The 25844-nt window shown below is 43.3% G+C and overlaps 1 protein-coding gene across 1 annotated transcript; it reads left to right on the top strand.

The window, feature by feature from the left end:
• The first annotated feature begins 1475 nt into the window (after positions 1-1475).
• On the top strand, positions 1476-23963 carry josd1 (Josephin domain containing 1). The gene is made up of 4 exons (XM_060849438.1): positions 1476-2779; positions 14212-14340; positions 16954-17148; positions 19451-23963. The coding sequence occupies exons 1-4, from the start codon at positions 2604-2606 to the stop codon at positions 19548-19550; spliced, it is 600 nt and encodes a 199-aa protein (XP_060705421.1). The 5' UTR covers positions 1476-2603; the 3' UTR covers positions 19551-23963.
• Positions 23964-25844: the final 1881 nt, after the last annotated feature.

Raw genomic sequence — 25844 nt, 5'->3', positions numbered from 1 at the left:
AAATCTGAGTTCATCCCTTGTGGTTGGAGGGTTCCCAGGCGGAAGATGAGGCGCTCCTGCGAACAGACCGTAGAGCACGGAGTCCTGCGTCACAGCGCTGCTCGGGATGAACCTCGACAAACACCACTGCATTCCTCTGCGGACTTCTTCTGCGTAGGCACATTCCAGAAGGCGGTGTGTGACAGTCTCGTCCCCCCCGCAGCCACTTTGAGAGCAGTATGCGGTGTGGCTGAGAGTCCAGGCTTACATAAAGTATCTCACAGGCAGAGCCCTTCTCACCACCAGCCAAGCCATGTCTTGGTGCTTGTTGGAAAGTTCTGGCGATGAGGCATTCTGCCAAATGGCTTTGACAGTCTGCTCAGGGAACTGCTCGATAGGATCCGCTCTTTTCCCGATGGGTCTCGAGGCCACTACGTGCTGACCACTTCCTGATGGACTTGTGGTCAAAGGTGTTTTTCTTCATAAACTTCTCCATGGAGGACAGGTGATACGGAATGGTCCAACTACTCGGAATGTTCCGCGGCAGCGAGGCCAGGCCCATCCTTCGCAACACCGGGTACAGGTAGAACCTCAGTACGTAGTGACACTTGGTGTTTGCGAACCGGGGATCCACGCACAGCTTGATGCAGCCACACACAAAGGTGGCCATCAGGGTGAGGGTGGCATTAGGTATATTTTTTCCCCTATTGCCCAGATCTTTGTACAGCGAGTCCCTTCAGACCCGGTCCATCTTTGACCTCCATATAAACTGGAAGATGGCCCGGGTGACTGCAGCAGCACAGGTTCTGGGAATAGGCCAGACCTGTGTCATGTACAACAGCAATGACAGTGCCTCACACCTGATGACCAGGATTTTCCCATGATGGAGAGCGACCGTAGCTTCCACCTGCCCAGTTTCTGTCTCACTTTGCTGATATGCTCCTCCCAAGACTTGGCACACACCCCAGCCCCCCTGAACCAAATACCCAGCACCTTCAGGTGGTCGGTGCTTACTGTGAAAGGGATTGAGGATTGGTCGGCCCAGTTCCCAAAGAGCACGGCCTCGCTCTTGCCTTGGTTTACCTTGACCCCTGTTATTCATAAACTCCTTGTTTTCCTCCACCTTTCATCTCTTTCCCTGGGCTCCATCTCCAAGTACTTGCTTACCCCTGCTCCACCTCATCGTAAAGATCACCTTCCCCCAACTACTAGCAAGTTCTGCTGAAGGGTCACTGGACTATGAAACATTAGCGCTGATTTTCTCTCTCTCTCTCTCTACAGATGCTGCCAGAGCTGCTGAGTTTCTCCAGCAAATTATGTTTGATTTTTCATATTCAGATCCTGGAGACACCCAGCCAATGCGGGTGGAGGGCTGCGTGATGACACACGACGAGCGCCCGCCTTCTGTCGGTCAGGACCTCTGACGTCACGACGACCGCGTATTAGGATGACGTAGTGCGCATGTGGGTGGCCGTGACGTAAAGCGCAGGTGGCGGCTGGAGCTGAGCGGGGCCTGGGAGTGAGCAGTGGCTGGAGTTCGGTCAGTGTCGGCTGTGGGGCTGGAGGAGGCGACCGTGCGAGGTCCACAGCAGCTTGGAGCCTGGTTACTGTCATTAACGGGAGGGAGAGGTAGCAAGTGGGGGGGGAGAAACACAAGGAGAATCCGGATGGTGTATGTGTGAGAGAGAGAGAGGGGCACAGGAAGAGCCCATAAGGTGGGTGGGAGGCAGAGGAAGAGACCAAAAGCGAGAGAGGGGGGAGGGTGTTGAAGGCACATGAAGAGACCATAAGGGGGAGGAGAGGGGTGGTGTTGGAGGCACAGGAAGAGCCCATAAGAGAGGGTGTTGGAGGCACAGGAAGAGCCCATAAGAGAGGGGGCAGTGAAAGGCACAGGAAGAGTCCAAGGAGGGGGGAGGGGGTGTTGTGGGTTTTTGGAGAGTGAGGTATAGGAAGATCCAAAGGGGGCTGAGGCATGGGAAGAACTCAGGCAAGGTGGTGAGGTAACTTTCGGGCTGCCACGGTATATGGGTACACACACAGAGGCTCAGGAGCTGAGGGAAAAACCCAAGTGTACACAAGGAGGTGAAGCACAGGGGGAGAGACACAGACAAAGCAAAGCCAAGGATCTCATGGACTGATGGTGGATCCAACCTGGAAATCTGACATCAACTAATGGGATGGTCTGAAGACTTGAGAAGGCTGCAACAACTGACACACAGCTCCTGCAACACACAATATTGTTGCAACAGCAAGTTGGATCTCACTGAGGGATTATAAATATTTTGCCAGAATGACTAAACTTCAGGGAACGAAATACTGGTTTCAGTCTTAAAAGTGTTAGAACTGCAAGAGGAACGTGTCCTTGAAGGATATTACGTACTGCTGTTCTCGATTGGAGTTATAAATTATGTATTTTAGTTCCTGAGAATGGTCATGATGAAATTTTGCAACCTACAGCTATCATTTATACTTGATTAAATTGTACTGAACCATGAAGACACTTGATGCTACAGCTCACACATCTTAATATGACTATAAGGTGCCTGGGATGTGAACTAAGGTTGAGGTATACTTCTTCCTGAGATTTGACCACGTTTCAGGCCATACGTCTTGTCAAATTGAAAATGAGCTGTGTCCCCTGGAAAGGAGATAAGTTAAAACTGGACTCTGATGCTCAGGCATCTGCTCTGATTTACCATGAAAAGCAGAGGAGAGAGCTGTGTGCACTTCACGCCCTCAACAATGTCTTCCAGGATGGAAGAGCATTCACTAGAGACACCCTCCAGGAGATTTTTCAGAGGTACCTGAAACATGGTGTCACTATTGTAGTGTCAATTTACATTAACCCAATTTCTGGACAGCATAGTCTTTACTGATGCCATGGTCACCCTTGGTTCAGTTGGTAGAATGAGCTCACCTTTGAATCACAAGGTTGTGTTTGAGATCAACAGTAGAGCATGGTGCTGAGGGAGCACAGCTTCTGTCTAAGGTCTTTACCCAGGGTTCTGTTTGCCCCCTCGGGTGGGTGTTAAAGATCGTATGGTCACAGTTTGAAAAAAGACAGGCGAGTACTCTGGTTAACTGTGCTACATTTCAGTGATATTCAATAGACAGTGCAGAGCTGAGAGATTTAGGTTTAATGAAAGGCACTATAAAAATTTAAATCTTCCCCTTGTGCTTGTTCATGTCGCTGTTTCTAATGATTTGAACCGAGTTCTAGGATTAAAGGATGTCCATTTTGACATTTTGTGCCTGCATTGCTGGCTTTTCAACAGGGGCTATTTAGTCAAACCTAATTTTCTCAATGTGTTTATACTTAATCCTAACTCCTCACTTTTTAAATGATTTCATAGATTTTGTTTCAATAGCTAGAAGAAATAAATTGCTGTTCTAATCATGAGAACACGTAACTGTGCTTCCTTGTTACCACTTCACCAGCCTAAGTGTTCGGTTTTGTCTTTCACATCAGATAAAATCCCAAAGTCCCTGAGAGGAATAATTGAGGGGAACAAAATGGAAGCTGTGTCACAGGAGGAGATGGCTCTTTCCTTCTCCCCTCCCTGCTGCTCACTTCCCACCCTCCCTGGCTTGCTGTCTTCCACCCACTGTCCTTTCTTCTCTCATCTCTGTTTGGTTTTCTGCTTCATTTATTTATTTCTTCGGTCTCTGCAATTGGGAAGATAAAATCAACAATTGTGTTTGGGTTGTTTTGAGCATTTTAAGGCATGTTGACTAAAAATATCACACTGACTTCAGCCTTAATGTGGCCTTGGAACAGATAAGCTATGATGCAGTTAAGTGTTGCATCAGACCCGAGGGGCCAAATGGCCTCCTATGTTGACAGCATGTAATATTTTGCTGAGCATCTGCTGCAGCATTTGCATTGGAAATATTTTGAATAATGCAAGTGTTTTTATCCCAAACTTGTGAACTGAATTCCTGTGGTTTGTTTTTGTCCCAATCCTCTGGTGTGCCATCTCAGCAAATGCAGTTTTTTTTCAACATTTATATCCGTTAAACACTTTGACCTTTACCACATTATCCAGTTCATCATTTATGACATAACTTTCATGTCCTCGGAATCTATCAAAACATTCCTTTGCAAATAAAATAGTCACAGAACAAAAATGATGAATTTCTCTGCATCAAAATCTTCACATCCCACCCTGAGAGCGTTTGACCCCATGTAAGCTACTGTGTAAGTTATTGGGTAGCTTTGTGAAATGAACCTCGTTCTATATCCAAATTTTCACCAAACACTGGTGCCCCAGGACATGAGGTCTTTGATTTGGTCATTTGGGACAGATAGTAAATATGAAATTGTTGCTAATACCCATCTCTCTGACTAAGACCTTTAAGGAAGGAAATCTGCTGTCTTTATCTCGTCTGGCCTACGTGTGATTCCAGACGCTGCAATTCTTAACTGTCCTCTGAAATGGCCGAGAAAACCAGTTATTCAAAGGCAAGTAAGGACGGGCCACAAATCCTGACCTTGCCAGTGATGCCTACGTCCCATACAAGAGTAAAGAAAAAAAATCACTGGAGCTGGTGTGGTGTGTTTAGATTTTCAGAAGGCTTTTGGTAGTGTCCCAAAATGGGAGGTTTTAAAGTAAAGTTAGCATGCATGGGATTCGGTGAAATATTCATATGAATTGAGAATTGGTTAATGGGCAATAAACAGGGAGTAGGAATAAATGGATCATTCTCCAGGTTTCAGGCTGTGACCAGTGGGGTACTGCACGGTTTGGAAATAACTTGGATGTGGAGTACAATTGCATTGTTTCCGACTTTGCTCATGTACCCAGTCTGGGTGTTCAGAGGAACAGGGCAAATAAATGGCCTCGAACATGGCAGTGGAAAATAACGTGAATAAGAGAAATGTTTTTTCACTTTGGTAGAGAAAATCAGGTCGTTTCTGAAATGGGAGAGTGAAAAGTGCTGGTGGACAAAGGGATCTCAGTATCTTGTCATGAATCACTAGAAGTCAGAATGCACATGCATTAAGGAAGACAATTTGTTTTTGGCCTTCATTGTAAGGGAATCTGGGTCAGAAGTAAAGGTAACTTGCTGCATTTCTATAGAGCTTTGGTGAGAGATCATCTGGAGTATTGTGTACGGTTTTGTCCATTTACCTATGGAAGAATTTTCTTTCCATCGGGAAAAGCTTCAACACTGGAACAGTGGGATTGTGTTGTGAAGAAAGATTGAGGAGATTGGGTCTGTATTCCCTTGACCCTGGAAGAATGAGGGATGACCTAATTGAAACTTACTTAATTCTTTCAGGGCATAACAGGATGAATGTGGAAAAGATATCCCTGTTAGCTGGTGAGTCTAGATGAAGGGAACCTAATCTCAGGATGAAAGGCAGGCATTTAGAACCGCAAAGAGGAATTTCTTCAGTCCGAGCACAGTGAATCATTGGAATTTGTTACCCCAGAGGGCTGTTAAAGCTCAGTCATTGAGCAGGTTCAGTCAGAAAGTCATAGAGTTCTGGAAACTAATTACACCAATGGACATTGAGAAGGTGCAGGAAATGGCACTGAGATAAATGATCAGCCCTGAGCTAATTGATTGGCATGATATGGAGGAGTCAGTGTTGGACTGGGGTGGACAAAATTAAAAATCACACAACACCATGTTATAGCCATAGAGTCTAAGAGTCATAGGGATGTACAGCACGGAAACAGACCCTTCGGTCCAACCTGTCCATGCCGACCAGATATCCCAACCCAATCTAGTCCCACCTGCCAGCACCCGGCCCATATCCCTCCAAACCCTTCCTATTCATATACCCATCCAAATGCCTTTTTAAATGTTGCAATTATACCACCCTCCACCATTTCCTTTGTCAGCTCATTTCATACACGTACCACCCTCTGCGTGAAAAAGTTGCCCCTTAGGTCTCTTTTATATCTTTCCCCTCTCACCCTAAACCTATGCCCTCTAGGTTTGGACTCCCCCACCCCAGGGAAAAGACTTTGTCTATTTATCCTATCCATGCCCCTCATAATTTATCCTATTCATGCCCCTCTATAAGATCACCCCTCAGCCTCCAACGTTCCAGGGAAAACAGCCCCAGCCTGTTCAGCCTCTTCCTATAGCTCAAATTCTCCAACCCTGGCAACATCCTTGTAAATCTTGTCTGAATCTTTTCAAGTTTCACAATATCTTTCTAATAAGAAGGAGACCAGAATTGCATGCAACATTCCAACAGTGGCCTATCCAATGTCCTGTACAACCGCAACATGACCTCCCAGTTCCTATACGCAATACTCTGACCAATAAAGGAAAGCATACCAAATGCTTTCTTCACTAGCCTATATATCTTCTAAGTGTAGAAGTCCTGCTCTGATTTGCTTTCCCAAAATGCAACACCTCTCATTTATCTGAATTAAACTCCATCTGCCACTCTTCAACTCATTGGCCCATCTGGTCAAGGTCCTGTTGTAATCTGAGGTAACCTTCTTCACTCTCCACTACACCTCCAATTCTGGTGTCATCTGCAAACTTACTAACTATACAAGTTTATTTGGAAGCTAGTGCTGGTTACGTGACAAATCAATTAAATCCACAACATAGAAACAGGCCATTCGTCCCAATTGGTCTATTCTGTTTATGTATCACAATCACCACTGACTTCCTCCTTCTTAACATTGTTCTATCAATGTCTGAGCTCAGCTCAACTACAGCTGGAGCCATCATCCACAGTGCTGCGCTGGCTGATCTGTCATCCTCGAGCTTCCACAAGCAAATTGGTCAACGACTATATGAGCTGTACTAGGTCCTGGCGTTACAGTACATGCCCAAACTCCTTTCATTTAAAGTTCTCATCCTCGATGAAGTCTCTCTGTGGCCTCAGCCCCACCCCATCTTCTAGTACCATCTCCAGTCTCTCAAGTTTTAGAGGTCCGTGCTCTTCCATCTGTGGGCTCTTGTGCATCTCCTGTCCCTTTTCACCCCTTCTTTCCTGGCCTTGTCTTGGCCATCTCTGGCCTGAGCTCTGGAGTGCTCTCAGTAGTCTTCTCCTGCCCAGTGAAATTCCTGCAGCCTCAGCTCTTTCACCCAGATTTCAGTTACCCCATCTGTTTGTCATTATTGTATTCTCATTGTCTATTTTGATTTGACTCTGTTCCTGTGAAATATCCTGGGGAAGCCTTTTCTACATCAAAGGCTGTGTTGCAACTTGCCATCAACCCACCCTGTTTCTATATCTGTGTTCCATTTCTCCTCAGCCATTTCCCTCTATAAAGTGTGCTGTAATATTGATAACCATTCTGATTCAGTCATGAACTCTTGTAGATAATTCCACAGCTTTGCAGTTTTCTGTTCGAGAAATATTTCTTTCTGCTCTCACTCCTATATCTTTAAATTAATTTTGTATCGATGTCCCAACTTTACTCATTCAAAGTATTTTAAACCAGGAGGTACCACCTTGTTTACTGACACTTTATCTGCCCCTTTAATGCACATTCCACTGTTATATCACTGCCTTGAAGTTTAATTTGATCTTCACAATGGTTTACTGTGTCTCCAGTTTCAGTGATTGCAGGTTAGGACACTATTCACTCTAGTTCTAGAAACAAATCATTGTTTTTTTTGTGAACAGAAGCCCCATCCAATCACTTTCAGAAACTGCTGTTAACTCATACTCTGTTTTTTCTCTTCTAACCAGCTTATAATCCAAACTGCAAACTCCCCTAATTCTGTCGTCATCTGCTCTGGTGGTCCCTTGTGTGGCAACTTGTCAAAGACTTTGTGTAAGTCCATGCACACTGCATCCATTGCATTTTTGTAATTGCCACAATCATTACCACCTCAAAGCACTCCTATTCATAGAATCCCTACAGTACGGAAGCAGGCCATTTGGCCCATTCCCGTCCATACTGGCCATCTAAAGAGCATCCTACTCAGACCCATCCTCCTGCCCTATCCCTGTATCTCTGCATTTCCCTTGGACCATCTTCCCTAGCCTGCACATCTTTGGACTGTGAGGGTACCCTCCCAGACATGGGAAGAATGTGCAAACTCCAAACAGACAGCCACCCAAGGGTGGAATCGAACCCGGACCGCTGGCGCCATGAGGCAGCAGTGCTAACCACTGAGCCCCGGTGCCAGCCCTTGTGTAACAGAATCGTCTTTTCCAGAATAAAAACAGCAATTACTCAAAAAGCTCAACCGGTCTGGCAGCATCTGTGGGGCAGAAATCAGAGTTAACATTTTGGATCAAATGACCCTTCCTCAGAAGCCTTTCTGAAATTCTTGTTGGCGGTTTCTTGTTGTAGTCTCCATCTAGACGTGTGGTAACATTTGCTTAAAAGACACCATGATTTTCCCGGTCTGCAGAATTTCCAGGACCCCTTGAGTGTAACCCGACTGTCTTGTGATGTTTAACGTGGCCTTTACTCTGCAGCTCGCTGTTGTTGATTGTCCTGGGGCTGTTTGAAGCAGTGTTCCATCTCTACCAACCCTGACTGTGATTAGCATGGACATGAAACGCTTCAGTCAAACTAAAACAAACAATTACACTGCTGAACGCAATCAGGCTGTTACCATGGTAACAGCAACGTAATCTGAAGTAGGGAGAAGCTAAGGTGCTTATCAATGTTTGTACGATTCTGGACGAGGATATGAAACATGACCCAGTGGTTGGCCATGCTTAGCAAGGAGGCTGTGGAGATTAGAGTATTTTGAAACTTAAACAGTTGCCTCTAGTTTTGCATATTATAGTCATTACATTTGGAATATATTCTGCAGAGTGCAGTGTGACCTGCTGGCTTGACTTGTTACTGTTTACAGGGAGTGGTCTCAGCTTTGTGCAGTTACTGATTAAATTGGCAACTTGAGGTTTTAACCACGGTCACCTCCATTGTTTTCTCAAGTATCTGATAAAGCCATCATTTGGAGGTATACAGTCCCTGTATCGGATCTCTGAATTCTGGGTCTCTACATCCAAGTGTCCCCAAACATTGTAATAACAATACAACGATCATGTATCAGGATGGTTATTTTAATTACAGAGAGGAGGAAAGCGAAGGAAAAGACACAGTTCTGGCGAAACTCAGTAGGTTTGGTAGCATCTGTGGAGAGAGAAACAGAGATAGTGCTTTGAGTCCGATATGACTACTGCGGTCCCAAAGGGGAATTATTATCAGATGAATTGAAATGTTAATTCCATTTTTCTCTCTCGACAAATGCTGCTAGACCTGTTCAGTTTCTCCAGCATTCTTTGTTTTTATTTCAGTTTGCCAACATCTGTATTTTTCTTTTTTCTTTTAGAGGAGAATTAAGGACTGTGTGCTGGTAACTTAGGAGGAGGAGCCCTGTGAGGGATACTGGGCATTGTATCAGTGAGAAATTAGAAATTGAGTGATTTTGAGTGGATTGTGAGAACTCCCTATACATGTTTAAACACATCTAGAACACAGGAAAGACACTGGTATATGTTAACTCTCAAAACATAAGGGTTATGTGACAAAAAAAAACTCATTGCTTCTCCTTCCTTTATAAGATCCAAATTTATTATCCAAGCCAGGTGTAATGGGAACCTCTGAGAGCAGGAAAATTGATGTTTTGGGCATAAGTCCTTCTGACGCTTCATTCCTGATGAAGAGCTTTTGCCCAAAATGTCGATTCTCCTGCTCCTCAGATGCTGCTCGACCTGCTGTGCTTTTCCAGCACCACACTCTCTACTCTGGTCTGTAGTCCTCACTTCCTACTTCGTGGTAATCTCACTGGATGAGTAATCCTGAATCCTAGGTTAATGTTCTGTGGTGTGTTCAAATCTAACCCAAGGGGATGGTGAAATCAAATTAACATAGAATCCCTACAGTGTGGATGCAGGCCATTCGGCCCAACAAGTTCACACTGACCCTCCAAATGGGATTCCACCCAGACCCATCCTTCTACCTGTAAGCCTGTATTTCCCACTGTGGGGGGGAAACCAGAGCCCCCAGAGGAAACTTACGTAGACACAGGGAGAATGTACGCAGTCGCCAGGGGCTGGAATCAAACCGTGGTCCTTGGTGCTGTGAGGCAGCAGTGCCATCCCTGTAGATTTATATATTGTAAATGTAGATTTTGTATAACATTAGCTTAATGCTGACCATGTAACCACTGTTAATTGTTGTAAAAACCCGCCTGGTTCACTATTGTCCTTTTGGGAAATAAATCTATCATCGTAATTTACATGTGACTCCAGACCCACAATAAAGGGCTTGGCATTTTCTGCCCTCTGGGCAAACAGGGATAGGCAATAAATGTCAGCCTAGTCAATGAAACCCACATCCCATTACAAAAATCATCCAGGTTAGAAGTCATGACACCAGGTTCTAGTCCAACAGATCTACTTGAGGTCACCAGCTTTCAGAGCACTGCTCCTTCATTGGGCCCCTCATTCACCTGACAAAGGAGCAGCACTTTGAAAGCTTGTGATTTCAAATAGACCTGTTGGACCATAACCTGGAGTCATGTGACTTCAGACTTGTCCAGCCCAGTCCAAAACTAAGCCCTCCGCATTACAAAAATCACCTGGCCATGGAGAGACAAAATGTCCAAATTGATTTGTCCTATTGAGGTTAGCAAGTGACTCAGGTATGAGGTGACTTGGTATGAGTTGCATCGGTTTAAAATTTTATTTGCAAAATAAACTTTTCAAAAGTTCATGCTGGACCACTAGGTGTAAACAAGTTATTTAAAAACCTATCTGTAGTAGAACCAATATTAGCTGAAAATTGTCAAACTCTTACTAAGTGTAATGACTCCAAGTTCCCTCTAGATCTCTAATGGTTCCTGTGGCTAACCACCTTCTTACAATTTGGAACAGTTTTTCCTTATCAAATCCCTTGTATGTTGCTGATTTATTCGGAATATCTTTTAGCTTAATATTCAGCAGGCAAAGAAATAGCTATAAATTTCTTCACCTGAAATGATCTTAAGGGGAGCCTTATAAAAAAGTGAGTATGTGCGTTGTACTGCCTTAGGATATCTCAAAATAATTTTCCACCTGAATAAGGGGCAGCAAATGTTAAACGTTCATTCCTGCTTGAGTTATGAAGTGAGGAAATTGGTGTATTGACAGTAGTTCACTGCTGTTCCCAGAATCTCAGCAATCAATCCACTAAGTGACTGAGCAGCATATTATTTAGATAACTGTTCCTCTGTGCAGGATCTTCAATATCCCATCACCGCTATGGGTTGCAATTATAATATGGAACATAGGACATTTTTATAACCTTCAGAACATGTGTAAAACCAAGAAAGTGTGATAGAATTTAAAGGCATTAGTTTTAAGAAGTTCAATATCAGTTGCTAGGTGCTGCCTTTTTACTTATCCAAGTCATTTTTAAGTCTAATACATAGTTAACTGAGCTTAGAAACAGTAAGGACTGCAGATGCTGGACGTAAGAGTCAATGATTGTGGAGTTGGAAAAACACAGCAGGTCGGCCTGAAATGTTGACTTTTCTCCCCCTTGCCTGGTGTGGTTTTCAGCTTCGCGTTCATCGGCTGAGGTTACTCGAGCTCAGTGATGGTAATCTTATCTACGATTTAGAAACTGGTCATTTCAGACCCAGCTCAGGAGACTTCAGAGCACAATCCACATTGAGGAACTGCTACACTGCTGGAGAAACTCTCTCTTGAATGAAACATTTAATCAGGGCCCCACTGCTCCCTCAGTTGGAGGTAGAAGGTCTGTTACCAGAGAGCAGACAGGGTTCTTTCCAGTGTCCTGGTCAATATTTTTATCGAACATTATTAACTCTAAAAGTAATCTGGTCGGATCATGTTAATAGCTCCTGGTCTGGCCCTGGTGATGAATTAACGTCTTAAAATTACGTATTATGTTAACTGACTCTAAACCAGCTGATGACATATAAACAAAAGCTGTTTCTTAGTTTCTGAAGAGAGTTTATTGACTTGTAGCTCTCATCCAACATCCCCGTTGCCCAGATGTTTCCCATTTATATGTCCTCAAAGATATTAATATGACCTTAACTTTAACAATGTGATTGATAAGGCGTTAAGGTATTTTGTTCTTTTTGATCATTTCAATTGTCCAAAATCACAGATGTTTAACAATGACTTGTAATGATATAGAACCAGTAGGTTTCCCTGGAGTGTCAGAGGCTGAGGGATGAACATAGAGGTTTATACAATCATGTGGGCCTTGGATAGGATAAATAGACAAGTTTTTTTTTCCCCTGGGGTGGAGGAGTTTAGAACTGGAGCGCATAGGTATAGGGTGAGAGGGGAAAGATATAAGAGAGACCTAAGGGGCAACTTTTTCACTCCGAGGTTGGCGCACATGTGGAATAAGCTGCCAGAGGAAGTGGTGGAGGCTGGTACAATTACAACATTTAAAAGGCATCAGGATGGGTGTATGAATAGGAAGGATTTAGAGGGATATGGGCCAAGTGCTGCCAAATGGAACCAGATTAGTTTGGGATATCTGGTCAGCATGGATGAGTTGGACTGAAGGGTCTGTTTCCATGCCGAATATTTCTATGACTCTACTTCACATGAACATTATAAAGCAAAATTAGTCATCGTGCTACATAAGGTGATATTTGGGCAAGTGACATTGATGTGTCAGGGAGTATTTTGAAGGAGAGATGAAAAGGTTTAGGGAGGGAATTTTGGAGTTTGTAGCCCAAGTAACTGAAGACATGGCCATCAATGGTGAGCAGTTTAAAATTGGGATGGACGAGAGAGACCAAAATAGCAGGAGTGTCGAGATCTCAAAACACCAGAGCTGAAGGAGATTGGGCAGATAATGAGGGCAAAGCCACAGACAGATTCGAAAAGAAGTATGAGAATATTAAACAAAGTATTCTTTAGATTTGAATCTTATCAACTAGGATTTTAATAATATGTAACAGTTAGCAGCTTATATTTCAATAATCACTTGAAGTGATACTAACAAAACAATAGAAATAAAAGCAAAATGCATTTGTGCAACAGTGATTGCCATAGGATTGACACGAATTGTCCCTGAGATGGTGTAGCAAACCATTCAAGGGCAGCCTGGTGACTCATTGGTTAGTATTATTGCCTCACAGCGAGTTCGATGTGTGCCGTCTACACGTTCTCCCCGTATCTGTGAGTTTCCTCCCACTGCTCCACTTTCCCTTCTCAGCCCAAAAATGTGCAGGTTAGGGTGGATTGGCCATGCTAAATTACCCATGATGTTCAGGGATGTGTAGGTGCGGTGGGTTAGCCCTGAGAAATGCAGGAATATGAGGACAGGGTAGGGATTTGGGTGGGTTGCTTTTCGTAGGGTCAGTGTGGACTCGATGGGCTGAATGGCCTACTTCCACACTGTAGGGATTCTATAGTTCTATGAATTCAACAACAGTTAGGGATGGGTAACAAATGCTGGTCTTACCAGCAAAACCCACATCCCATAAAAGAATAAACAAACAGTAGATTGGAGTTGGATTGAGGTTCTGAGTGAGTTGTTTTCCCTGGATCCTGGTTACGGTCACCTTTATGTGGTATCTCTCCCAAAATGGGGTTGTCTCTGCAGCGAGAGATTTTGAGCTGTACAGTGTTTCGATCGAAGTGCTGGTGGATTAATTCCCTCACTGATAGGAGCAGTGGGAGTTATTTCACGTGATGGAATTGCAGATCGAAGTTTGATAAGTGTGACTGCTCCTTTGGTATTTTGTTAAATAAACCGAAGAATCATGTAATAACCTCTGGAGCTGAAGGCATTCATAAGAGTATCAGCATTAGATGCAGGTTTGGATCACATGTCCCCTCACTACTGCCTTGACATTTAATACGTTAATTAAACTTCACATTCCTGTCAGTTCTCTGTAACACTTTAATTTCCTAAACGTTCAAGAATCTGTTGATCTGGGTTTTAAATATACTCAGCAACCAACCATCAGTAGCTCTCTACACTGGACAATTTTAAATATTATAAAGGAAAATTTCTTCAGCTCAATCTGATCAGTCTTGGTTTGAGCTCAGACCCTGAGACTAGACTTTGTAATCAGGGGAGAGAGCCTCTCTATATCCACACCGTCAAGGCCTATGTAACTTTGTACATTTCAACGTACTGAGATTTAGAAGACTGTGAGGGGATTGTGTACCCCCATTCTACACCTTGCTATCATGTTTTGTAGACATTTTGGTATCTTTCTCATATGGGCCATTTGACAGAAATGGGCTGGATAGGAGATGATGCTGTTTAATGTTTAATCACTATTTTGTTTCTGTCTGTCTGGCAGGTTATCCCCCAATACCATGGTAACGCCACATAAAAAGAGCATGCTGGGAACAGGAAACTATGATGTTAATGTAATAATGGCTGCTCTACAAACTAAAGGTTACGAAGCTGTTTGGTGGGACAAACGAAGGTAGGGGGCCATGTTTTGAGTCTGGAGACTTTGGGTGTATAATTTAAGCAGATATTTCAGTGCAGTCCTCATGTGGAAGGGCTGTCTTTTTACTTCCAGAAAAGTACACGATGATGATGTAGGTTGAGAAATGTCTTCACTCAAAGTTGAGTCCTAAGAATTTTCTGCCCCTCTGGATCCTCAGCTGTAGCTTGTCCATAAGACTGACATCGATAGATCTTTGGTCTGCCAGGGAATCGAGAGATATGGGGATCAGATGGGAATGAGAAGTTAAAGTACATTAATGGAATAGCAGTGGAGACTGAAGTGTGATTTTTAACTTTGTACACCCCAGTCCAATACCGGCATCTCCAAATCTAGACCGAAGGAGTCCGCCCTACTCCAGTTTTTATGTTGAAATAACCTGTCAAACTGCTTGAAGGAGAGATGTTCACCTTGCCCGTTTGGTTCCCTATCAAACAAACAAAATCACTGAAACACCTTACCGAGCCATTTCGCTCCTTGCTGCTTGTGAGAACTTCCTGTGTACCAATTGAGACTGGTATATTTCCCTAATTTCAGCAATGACCACTTTTCCAAAGCGTTATTTCAGATATCAAGTGTGAGAGAGATCCTGAACGTGCAAAAGGCATAACATTTTCAGCTTTCCATTCCTTCTCTAAACCTCAATCCTATTCCCAGAGTCAATATAAGCTCTCACAATTCTTGAAGTGCCCCTTACGTTATTTCAGGATAAAGATGTCATTTTTGTTTTCCTAAATCTATTTTAATCAAAGGGAGGGAGTGTTAGCCAATGCTGTCAGCTGGAAGTAGCACAGTTTTTGGTGTAGAATTGATGGCACCAGTGTCAATTTAAACAGTTTTCACAAGCAATTTTAATTAGGTTTTATCTACAAAATCAGAATTTAAAGAGGCCTCCAAACCTGCCCATCTGAATATAATTCACAGCTGCAGCCCTGCTTTGGTCATTTGAGTGTTGGGTTGTATTGCTGACTCTGTTCAGTTGTCCAGGATTATTTTGCTTGCAGTTTGTGATGCAGCTCATGTTGAATTACTTCAGTGTTGTGTCCAATGTGTGATCGTAAAGGTCGGGGGGAGGGAGGAGCGCTTTGTCCTACTGGATTGCGAGCTGCTGTTTGGCTTCGAAATGATGTTCTGCTTCAAAATGATGTTCTGCTTGATAAAATGTAAATGTTTATATGACCAGGCCCTGATGTCTGCTGTTGGCTGATGTACTTTGTATTATTTATAGTTCCTTGTGCCCTCATGAAAGCAAAGGGCACCAGCAGCCTCTCTGAATGCAGCTCATCTTAATGCTTAATGATGCACATGTATATCATGTGCTCAACATCCCAAACAGTGAATCTGAATTCGGGACCTCAGTGTGCAGGTTTTGCCAGGTGCTGTTTCCTGTGTCTCTAATGGTCACACCTGTCTTCGTGGAGCCAGTTAGTAGGTGGGGCAGCATCCAAGGGTGACCCCCTCACCTGGTGCTGCGGTCTGGTACCTGGTGTGTAGTGACACTGTTGTGATTTACTGGAGCAGCTGTTATTCACGTGTCAGCCCAGGCACTACGTTCTGGACATTGTTCCTCTCGTGACATTATCTTGCTGTCCCTTTATGCCTAACCCTATTAGATAGGGAGCCTTATCGCAGAATCCTCCAGATGTTCACAATCTGAAATAAACCCAGAAAATGCTGAGCAGGTATGGCAGTATCTATGGAGAGGGCAACAGGTCGTGAAGAGTCATCTGATTGAAACTTAATTCTTCTCTCTCCACCAATAGAAGCCCTGGCCAATTTAACAACAGTCTCTCCCACCCCTGTGTTCTCCCTCACCACTACCTCAAACTCTCATTCTAGTTGGAGATGGCTAACTTTACAAGCACTTGGCATTTAATTTTTTTTGTCCTGTTGATCTATAGCCCAACAGAGTACCCTTAGTGTGCCTGTATTTCCATTTACTGCTCTACGTAGATAAGTGGGAAGGCGATGGGGTGTGGTAATGTGACTGAGCTAGCAATCTAAACCTCCGGTTAATGTTCTGGGGTCATAGGTTCAAATCCAACCATGACCAATGATCAATAAAAATCTGGAATTAATAGCGCGTATAATGATGACGACGTAACTGTTATTAATTATTATAAAAGCGGACAGGTTCACTCGTGGTTTAAGGGAAGAAAGTCTACTGTCCTTCTCCAGTCCGACTTATGTGTAACCCCCTGTAGCCAATTGGGGATGGACCATAAACACTGGCCTAGATAGCAACATCCAGGTGTCCCGACTGAATTAATTTTATAAAAGACTTTCTGTTCCCTGAAGATGGATTTAAAATTCCATGCTAGTTTGTTTTCTGCACTGCTTGAGTGTGATTTCCTGTTAAATAAAGAGATTGTACTTTCCAGATTTTTGTTTACTGTCTCAAAGCAAATGATATGATGCCAGCTGTTTATCGACTCCTCAACCTCTGTCAGCAATCTGAGCAAAGGCAGCAACTGATATTTATGTATGTGTCTTTTTAAGGGAGTATATGTTCTCAAAGTATTTGTATTTATAGATCAGCTCTCAAGTACGTCTGTCCACCTCCTATCATTCTTTGTGCCTTTCTTTCAGAGATGTTAATACTATTGCTCTTTCGAATGTGATGGGCTTTATTATGAACATCCCCTCCAGCTTATGTTGGGGTCCCGTGAAGCTTCCTCTTAAAAGGCAACACTGGATTGGCGTCCGAGAGGTTGCTGGAATCTACTACAATCTGGACTCGAAGCTGAAGCTGCCAGATCCGATCGGCAATGAGAATGAACTCAGGTGAATAGATCACCAAGGTGGATTTCTGTGATCAGAGCTCACCAGTGTCCTGTGTGGTGTTTGACCTATAAGTATGAAGAGGCAAGGTTGATGCTAGAATGTCAGTCAGACACTGAGTGATTCCCTTTGTATGGAGATTGGATGACTACAGGATTGTACTGACATGTGATGCCTCCCATAGCCAGACAGCCTACTGGCATTTAAATATTCTCCCTCACGATCCTTGCCGATAATGGGTTGCCCTTTGCTGAGGCTAAGTTCCACATTCAGCAGCAGCCATCGAGGACTCCTCTCAAAGGCAAGAGGCTAAAGTGTAGTGCTGGAATGATGAAGGGCTTTTGCCTGAAACATTGATTTTCCTGCCCCTCGGATGCTGACTGATGTGCTGTGCTTTTCCAGCACCACACTCTTGACTCTAATCTCCAGCATCTGCAGTCCTCATTTTCGCCATGTTGAAGGCAAGAGTCCATCCATTGAACTAACACATCAGGGACTGGGAGAGGGTAACAGTGATGAAGCCAATCTGTCATTGCCTCACTCCCATTCCCACAGGAGTCAGAGGCCTCCATCACTAAATCCCACATTGCATTCTAGTCAGTGTCTAAGGCTTTCATTCATTTACTGTCCTGAATATTTCAGGCAGGCTGCCTTCTGAAACGTTGCAGTGATTTGATAAAATGTGAATTAGTCAGGGAACGTTCTAACGCTCATAGTTAGTGTGGGTCACAAAAAAAAGGTGAGAACAGGGTCAAATGTGATCGAGCAAATTCCTGTACTGGTTTAGGTGTTGTAACTTGCTGATCTTGTGTATGTAGCCATAGCCTACGAGGAGCTGCATGATAGCTTCATTTCAAAACTTCACCAAAGAGGCTAATTTAGTTCCTCTGTGCCTTACAAGGGACAAGTTTGATTGCTGATACCTTGGCTGTGAACTGAGGAAGTGGGTTAGAGGCTGTCGTTAGCCACAGTTAGCTTTAATGAGGAGTGGGAGGGATAAAGATTTAGCTGTTACTGCTGCTTTAGCACACCTGGAGTTATCTTGCACCTTTTATTGATGTGAGACTTTGAAGTGACCAGTTGTGCAGGCTAATCTAATGTGTATCTTCACAGGTATGGAGTGTCCTTAGCTGTGATCTCCTGCCCATTCGGAGATCCTGCTGGTGACATGGTCCACACACATGCATGGCCATCACCCTGTTTAAGTTCTGGAGGGAGTTTGCGGCCATTGAATGTCTTACCCATTGAAGGAGTCAGAAATTTGAGATCAAACGGAAAGAGATCAGTCAGTCATAGAGAGTCCTAGAGCTGTACAGTACAGAAACAGACCCTTCGGTCCAACTCGTCCATGCTGACCAGATATCCTAAATAAGTTTTGATCCCATTTGCCAGCACTCAGCCAATGTCCCTCTAAACCCTTCCTATTCATATACCCACCCAGATGCCTTTTAAATGTTGCAATTGTACCAGCCTCCATCTCTTCCTCTGGCAGTTCATTCCATACACATACCACCCTCTGCATGAAAAAGTTGCCCCTTGGGTCCCTTTTAAATTTATCCCCCTCGGAAAGATGTTGTGAAACTTGAAAGGGTTCAGAAAAGATTTACAAGGATGTTGTGAGGGTTGGAGGATTTGAGCTATAGGGAGAGGCTGAACAGGCTGGGGCTGTTTTTCCCTGGAGCGTCAGAGGCTGAGGGGTGACCTTATAGAGGTTTACAAAATTGAGGGGCATGGATAGGGTAAATAGGCAAAGTCTTTTCCCTGGGGTTGGGGAGTCCAGAACTAGAGGCCATAGGTTTAGGGTGAGAGGGGAAAGATATAAAAGAGACCTAAGGGGCAACTTTTTCACGCAGAGAGTGGTACGTGTATGGAATGAGCTGCCAGAGGACGTGGTGGAGGCTGGTACAATTGCAACATTTAAGAGGCATTTGGATGGGTATATGAATAGGAAGGGTTTGGAGGGATATGGGCCGGGTGCTAGATTGGGTTGGGATATCTGGATGGGTTGGACCGACGGGTGTGTTTCCATGCTGTACATTTCTATGACTCTGCCCTCTAGTTCTAGAATCCCCACCCTAGCGAAAAGACCTTGTCTATTTACCCGCGTGATTTTATAAACCTCTATAATGTCACCCCTCAGCCTCTGACACTCCAGGGAAAACAGTCCCAGACTATTCGGCCTGTCTCTATGGCTCAAACCCTCCAGAGTTTGGTGAAAGTGACTTATACAATCATGCCTCTTGGTGTTCTGTGTGAAATTTACATTGTTTCAACAATTTTTTCTGTTTTATAAATTTCTACACAGAAAATTTCTGAAACACCAGCTGAGGGGGAAGAACTGTGAGCTCCTATTGGTTGTGAGTGAAGAGGTCGAAGTTCATCAGAGCTGGAGGACAGATGGCTGACTTGGGGAAAAATCCCAGTGTAAACTACGCCTTGCAGTCACTACAGCTCCCTGCTCAAGGGATGAAGCAAAACGCATAAACACCACAACTCTTGGTCTTTCTCGATGGAAGAGGAATTTCCTTTTAGCTCTGCATATCTTTAAAAGACTTGGTGACTTAAGTATTTGAAATGGAAGTTGGTGCTTTTTTTAAACAAAAATGAATTACTCAAAGCAGAAATTCTGAGGGACGAATAGTTTTTATTTCGTTGTTTAGTGAATTTAAAAAAAAATGTAAATTGTATAAATATTAAAATTGGGGGAAGATTATTGGAATAATTGGCCAGGTAAGGCTCAGGTCAAGACTAAATTAAATAAGAATTTCAGGCAGCAAACACATCTCAGCACCAAGGCCCAAGTAAATCTCTTGATCTAAAAGTTACAGTAAAATGCTGGAAATATTCAGGTCCTCAGGCAACAAGAAAACTGGAGCTATCTTTTTAAGTCAGTGACTTTTCATTCTGGAAAGCTGTTGCTTGGTTTCGAATTACTAAACGTCAGCTTGCCCCAACACTCCTTCCCTAGTCAGCACTCGTTTTGCCAGTGATTTTGTTTTCTTAAATTAAGAGATTCTCACTTTTTCTCACTAACATATTGGAAATGAAGAAGACATTTGTTTGGGGCTTGTGTTGCTAATGATGAAGACATTGGGGAGAAGTCTGTGCTGCACAATGCAATCTTTTTTAAAAAAAATTTGGAAATTGATCCCTTTGCTGTCTACACACAGGAGCCCATGTGATTCAAAAGTGATAAATCAAGTTTTAAAATTAAATATTTTGGCTACCAGCTTCTTAAAATGGATACCAAGAGTTTAAAAGTGGTAAGCACATTGACAATCTGGTTAAAGGTAGAGAGTATTGTTAAACCCATTCAAATCTTGTAGGTATTAGTTTTCCAGTATATGTTGTAACTTGACAAGTTTGTACGACCTGTTAGTGCCAATGAAAATGTCTGTGTAATTCAGAATCCCTTTAGTACCCTCCTTCAGTGATGTCAAGGCAGTAACATAACTGACTAGGGAAGGGTGGCTGGTGGTTTGCCAGCTGTGTACACCCTTGCCCAGTATTAGTTTGTGAAGATCTCAGTGGGAACAAAAGCAGCTGGGTGGGGTGTGAAACCTGCAACAGTCTGATCCTTTTCCCCCAGACTGGGTGGGGAGCTGATTTGTAATTCCACTCCCTCACCCCAAAATGTCAGAAAAGATTTGTCTGATTGATCCGTCAGAAATTGGAACCGTACCAAGTCAATAAATAACTAATGAACAATGTGGACCAGTGAAGGGAAGAGACAGCACAAAGTGCTGGACAAGCTGGCAGTCATTAGGCACCTTAATAATTGTCTGGACAATCTATCGGGGAAAGAGAAAAGAGCAGGGAGATTCCAAATTCCCCAAATTATGGAATTTGTTGCTATATTTTACAAAACTTAAGTTATCGAAATGAAGTCTTTTTTTTTGTTCAGATAACCCGCCACTGTTCCAGGAACTGGAGGTGCACTCGCAGTTGAATAGATCTTGTTTGTTCTCAGAGTTTGGGGATAGATCTGATACCCCAAACACAGTTGTTTGCCTTGACCTACATCTCTGAGAGAGACGCTCAATACCAACACATTTCGTAGTTTCACTGATGGTATTGGGTCTTGCTGTAAGGTCGGATGTTGAGTGGGAGGTAGCATCATCCCAATAGAATCATCCTTTTCATAATCACTGTTCCTGATTTTGACTGCTCCCAGAGAGATTCCACTCCTGGTCAGCAGTGGATCCCTGTGGATTTAGATCTGCTGCCTTGGCTCAACTTTATATTAAAGGCACTGTTTAAATGAATGACTTGTTGACACTGCTTGAGTGGGATTTCACCGGGACCCTTGAGACAATAGCAATGTGACTCGGACAGGCTGGAATCTTAAATCCAGCAACACGGGCAAACTGATAAAGTGCCAGTTCCTTTGATTAAAGAAATGAGAAGATGGTGAGAAGTGTCCATCTCATTCACTGGATTGTGGTCAGATTGATCTCGGGAATTGTAGTTCTGTGACAAGCATCTAAGAATTGGTCATTTCCTTATTGCTGACCAGTCGCTGAGACTCAAACACTTGTCACCACCTGAGAAATGTTAATAGTCTATATCTTAAAATGTGTGCCCAAACAGAGGGTAGGGATGTGGATCTTAATAAAGGAAAGAATAGCATTCATTTCCAAAGCAACTTTCACAACCTCAGGATACTCCAAAGTGCTTTTGAAGTGTTAACACTTGTCATGGAAGAATGGGCTTTATAAACACAATGGCCTCATATGGCCCATCCTGACTGCTGCCTGGAAAAAGGGAGTGTGTCGGATTTAAGTTGTCTGGAAACTGAAATGATTTTGAATTTTGTGATTGCACTTCCAAGAAAAAAAGGATGAGAAAATGCATCTCATTTCAGCCAAGTTTATCTCCTTGGTACAACTATTCAAATGGTGGGATTGCTAGTGATGAGCTTGGTTTGACCTTGAGTTCAGTAGTAGTTACCTAGGGAGTTACAGGTGGGTGATCTCAAAGCGCAGGCTTGTAAGTTGGTAAAGCAGTCTGTTGGATGTATTTTTCTGGTCCAGGTAATACTTTGAGATTCCCCTGAAGCTGCTGCAAGGATTTTTGTTTTCACAGGTTTGTAGTGAGTTGGAGGATTGCAGAGTAACCGGCGTCTTGCCTCCGGGCCTGGCCCTCCTCATGGTTTTAAACCTTGAAAATATAATCATTCAGACTCAAGTCTGGCAACCACTTCAAAGATGGGGTGTTGGGGTGGGGGGGGAGAAACAAGCAGGCCATGGTGGGAAAGCAACACCATGTATACTGGGACCAAAGGGGAAACATTGAGGAACTATCCAGTCCCATCAGATGTAGTGCCCAGTTTAATTGTATGGTAACAATCAAATGCCTAGTTGACATTTGCAAAAGAAATGATGGAAACAAATTGCGAGTCTGTTGACTGGCTTTCTGCACCTGCAGGATAAAGGAGGGGTAAGACACAGGCTCAGTCCAGTTGCATCCACAGAGAACACACTGGAAATTCCAGGTGGGGGGTTGACATTGCATCAGCATTTTCCAACAACCATCAGGTTCAAACTTCTAAAAGCTGGGTCTGGAAATCTGAAGAATGTCTCTTTTGAGAATCTGAATCTGACCGGGGAGCCTGGTCTTGTTACCAAAGATGAATGACTAAGGGAAATGTGCAGCTGGAGGCTTTTCTCATTCCAAAGTTTTGTGACGTAGATGGAAAGTTTTCTTACACTTGACCAGAGTATTATAACATCCTAAAGCCGCTGGGATAGCAATGAATGATCAGATTTGCACAGGAGGTAGGAATTTCCATAAGTTTACCCTTTGCTTTTACATGGAAACCAAGCTTTGAAGACAGTATTTGTAGGTTGTGGGAGTTTTGGATGTGCTATTGAAGTCTCAAGACGGAAGTGGTATTTGCAGGTTTTGGCTTCTGGAGATGGTATTTGTGGGTTTTGGGTCCTGGAGGTGGTATTTGTAGGTTGTGGAAACTATTAAGTAAAGAAAACGCAATAATGCAAAGTAGGTTGCACTTGGCCTGATGAAGAGAAATGCCCATAAACCTCTTGCGGCTCAAGTTGTAGGTATACTGCAGCATTTCTGCAACTTCCATCTGTTTCTCTGATACAGGTCAGCAGCATTAACTAGAAGGAAAGTCTTTCTGCCAACATAGTGTCCAATTAAGGGGTTGGATTAGTTCTGGCCATCCTTTTTTAGATGAAGTTATTGAGTTCATATGTTCAGAGAATTGGTCAAAGTTTGTTACATTTGCAATCTTCCCCCAATCCAATGTTGCTACTTTTTTCCAGTAATCAGATTTGAAGCAAGGAACACTGACCCTGTTTGTAGATGACCAACAGGGGCTCTGCAAACGTGTGTATCTCTACTGCCTCTGCTGCACTTTAAAGATTATAACTTTGTTGCTTAGTTATCACAGAAACCTGGCATGATTGCAGGCAAAAAGGAAATCAGTTGTATTTTTACATTATTGACATCTGGTCGCTATTAGTTATCCCTTCAGTTTGGGAGAGGGATGAACAGTGCAATGCTGTATAATAAACACTATATGTTCGGGTAATTGTGTCAGGGTCATTTTTGTTACAATTCCTCAGGTCCCAGAAATGGAGTTTCTGCCTGCCAGCCTTGTGACCCTTTCTTCAGCCTATTTTGTGTTGTGTCTGTGAATGGAAAACAAAACCCATACTGTTTGAATAAAATCTTCCATTAATTTGTTTAAATATGAAACTAATAGTTTTTTTTGTGTGGCCTTAATGTGTAATATTAAGGAGTTTATGGCTGTATTTAAGAAAAGTCACTATTAAACTTTTCTTGGCAGCACACTTAAGTTTCTCACTCTTTCTTTGAACTGGAGCTATAGCTGGGACAGTCTAACACAGATTTATAAAATGGTTACAATTAAAGGTTTTGGGTAGAAGTTAGTAATTACAGTGGTTGATACCACGGGCATGAAAAATTGCCTGGTTTCCACAACTTGCTGGTATTTTAATAACAATGTCCCATAAACAGTATTGCACCTTCAACAGAGATCCCATCACGTCCCAAATGAGGTGGGTGGTGTCGTAGTGGCACATGCTAGTAATCCAGAGAACAAGGGCATGTGTTCTGGCAGATGGTGAAATTTTAATTAATGCCAGTCTTAAGAGTTGAAAGCTTGCCTGCTGGGACCATACAATCACTGTCAATTGTTATTCACTAATGTCCTTTAGCTGGTGGGGGGGGGGGGGAATCTGCCATCCTCACTTGGTCTGACCTACATGTGACTTCAGACCCACAGCAATCTGTTGACTCTTATAACTTAATGCTGGCGTAGATAGCAATACCCACATCTCTTGAGGAATTAAAAACTCACCGGTGTGGTTATTGAGATATCTTGATAATACGGCTGTGCACACCTGCACACACTAAAAAAAGTTAATCAGGAGTGTTCAGGGTTCTATTCACTGAAAGCTGGATCAGTGTCTGGGACTCTACACATGTTAATAAAAGGGGACTTGGTGACGGGATACAGTCCACTAGTTATTTTAGTAGTGATGAGGTTGGGACACATTCCTGAAGAGTTGGGGTAAGCATTTATGGCATCATGACATTAAAGAAAAGTACAGCTGCATGTTGGATGTTACCTGATAGTGCAATGTTGCAGTGAGAGGGACAGCCCCTCACCTTGCTTGACTGTGAGCCGTGAGTCCCATGAATCTGCAGTTGGGAGTGGCAGTGCTCAGAGAGTCCAACCCTTTGTACGCGCACCCATTCTCCTGGCCAACGCCTGGGCCCCACACTCTTCGATTCCCTACTTCGATCCATCTGCTTCCCTTTCCACCCAAAACAGTCCTCAAACTGAGTGTTTGATTATTCTGTCCTAATTCTATACCAAACTTGGTTTGATATTGTCCCAGCTCGTTGTACTATGTTAAAAAGGGTGAGATAAATCTACATGATATTCAAAAAGCATCAGTCCTCCATTCTGGAAATTTTAATTGCTCTAAATCTGTGCATCTGCTCTGCTCAGAACGTGAGCAGTTTCAATCAGTTCTTCTGTATAAATAAGATACCTTGTTTACTTTTTGCTGATGTATTCACTGGAGGGAGGGTTCATGTGGGTACCATTTTGTGACGGTACCACTTTGGGGTGTCGCTGTCTTTAGCTAGAGCTGAGTCACATATTGCAAATTGTACAGTGACTAAGTTTGCAGCCAATGTAATAGCATTCCTTAGGTAAATTATATGTCCTTGAGCAAACCAGTACTGTACTGTAGGCTGCACCGAGCAACCTGACACAATGGAGCTTTGTTATGAAGCAGGCAAATCAAGTGGTTTGTGTGACATTGTTGTAATTCATAAGCCCCACACGCAGGTTGTTTATGAACCTCATCTGAAACCTGAGCGTTCAGATCAGTGAGTTAGTAACAGGCGTGTGTGTATATTAAACCATAAGTACATTGCGTCAGTGCTGACTCTTTGCAAGAGATATCGGATTTGTTCCAGTTCCCCCTTCTATCTTTTTCTCCATAACTCTACAAAAATATTCAAGTTTTTATTCAGCTTCCTTTTGAAAATTATTATTTAACCTGCTTTCACCACCCCTTCAGGAAGTGCATTCCAAATCATAACTCACCACACTCGAACATTCCTCTCAAATCCCTTCTCGTTCCACCGCCACACTTAAATCTCTGCCTTCTGGTTAGCAACCCTCTGGTCAGTGG

The sequence above is a fragment of the Hemiscyllium ocellatum genome, chromosome 33, assembly GCF_020745735.1.
Source record: "Hemiscyllium ocellatum isolate sHemOce1 chromosome 33, sHemOce1.pat.X.cur, whole genome shotgun sequence".
NCBI lineage: Eukaryota > Metazoa > Chordata > Chondrichthyes > Orectolobiformes > Hemiscylliidae > Hemiscyllium > Hemiscyllium ocellatum.
This window is presented reverse-complemented; position numbering and strand designations above follow the sequence as displayed.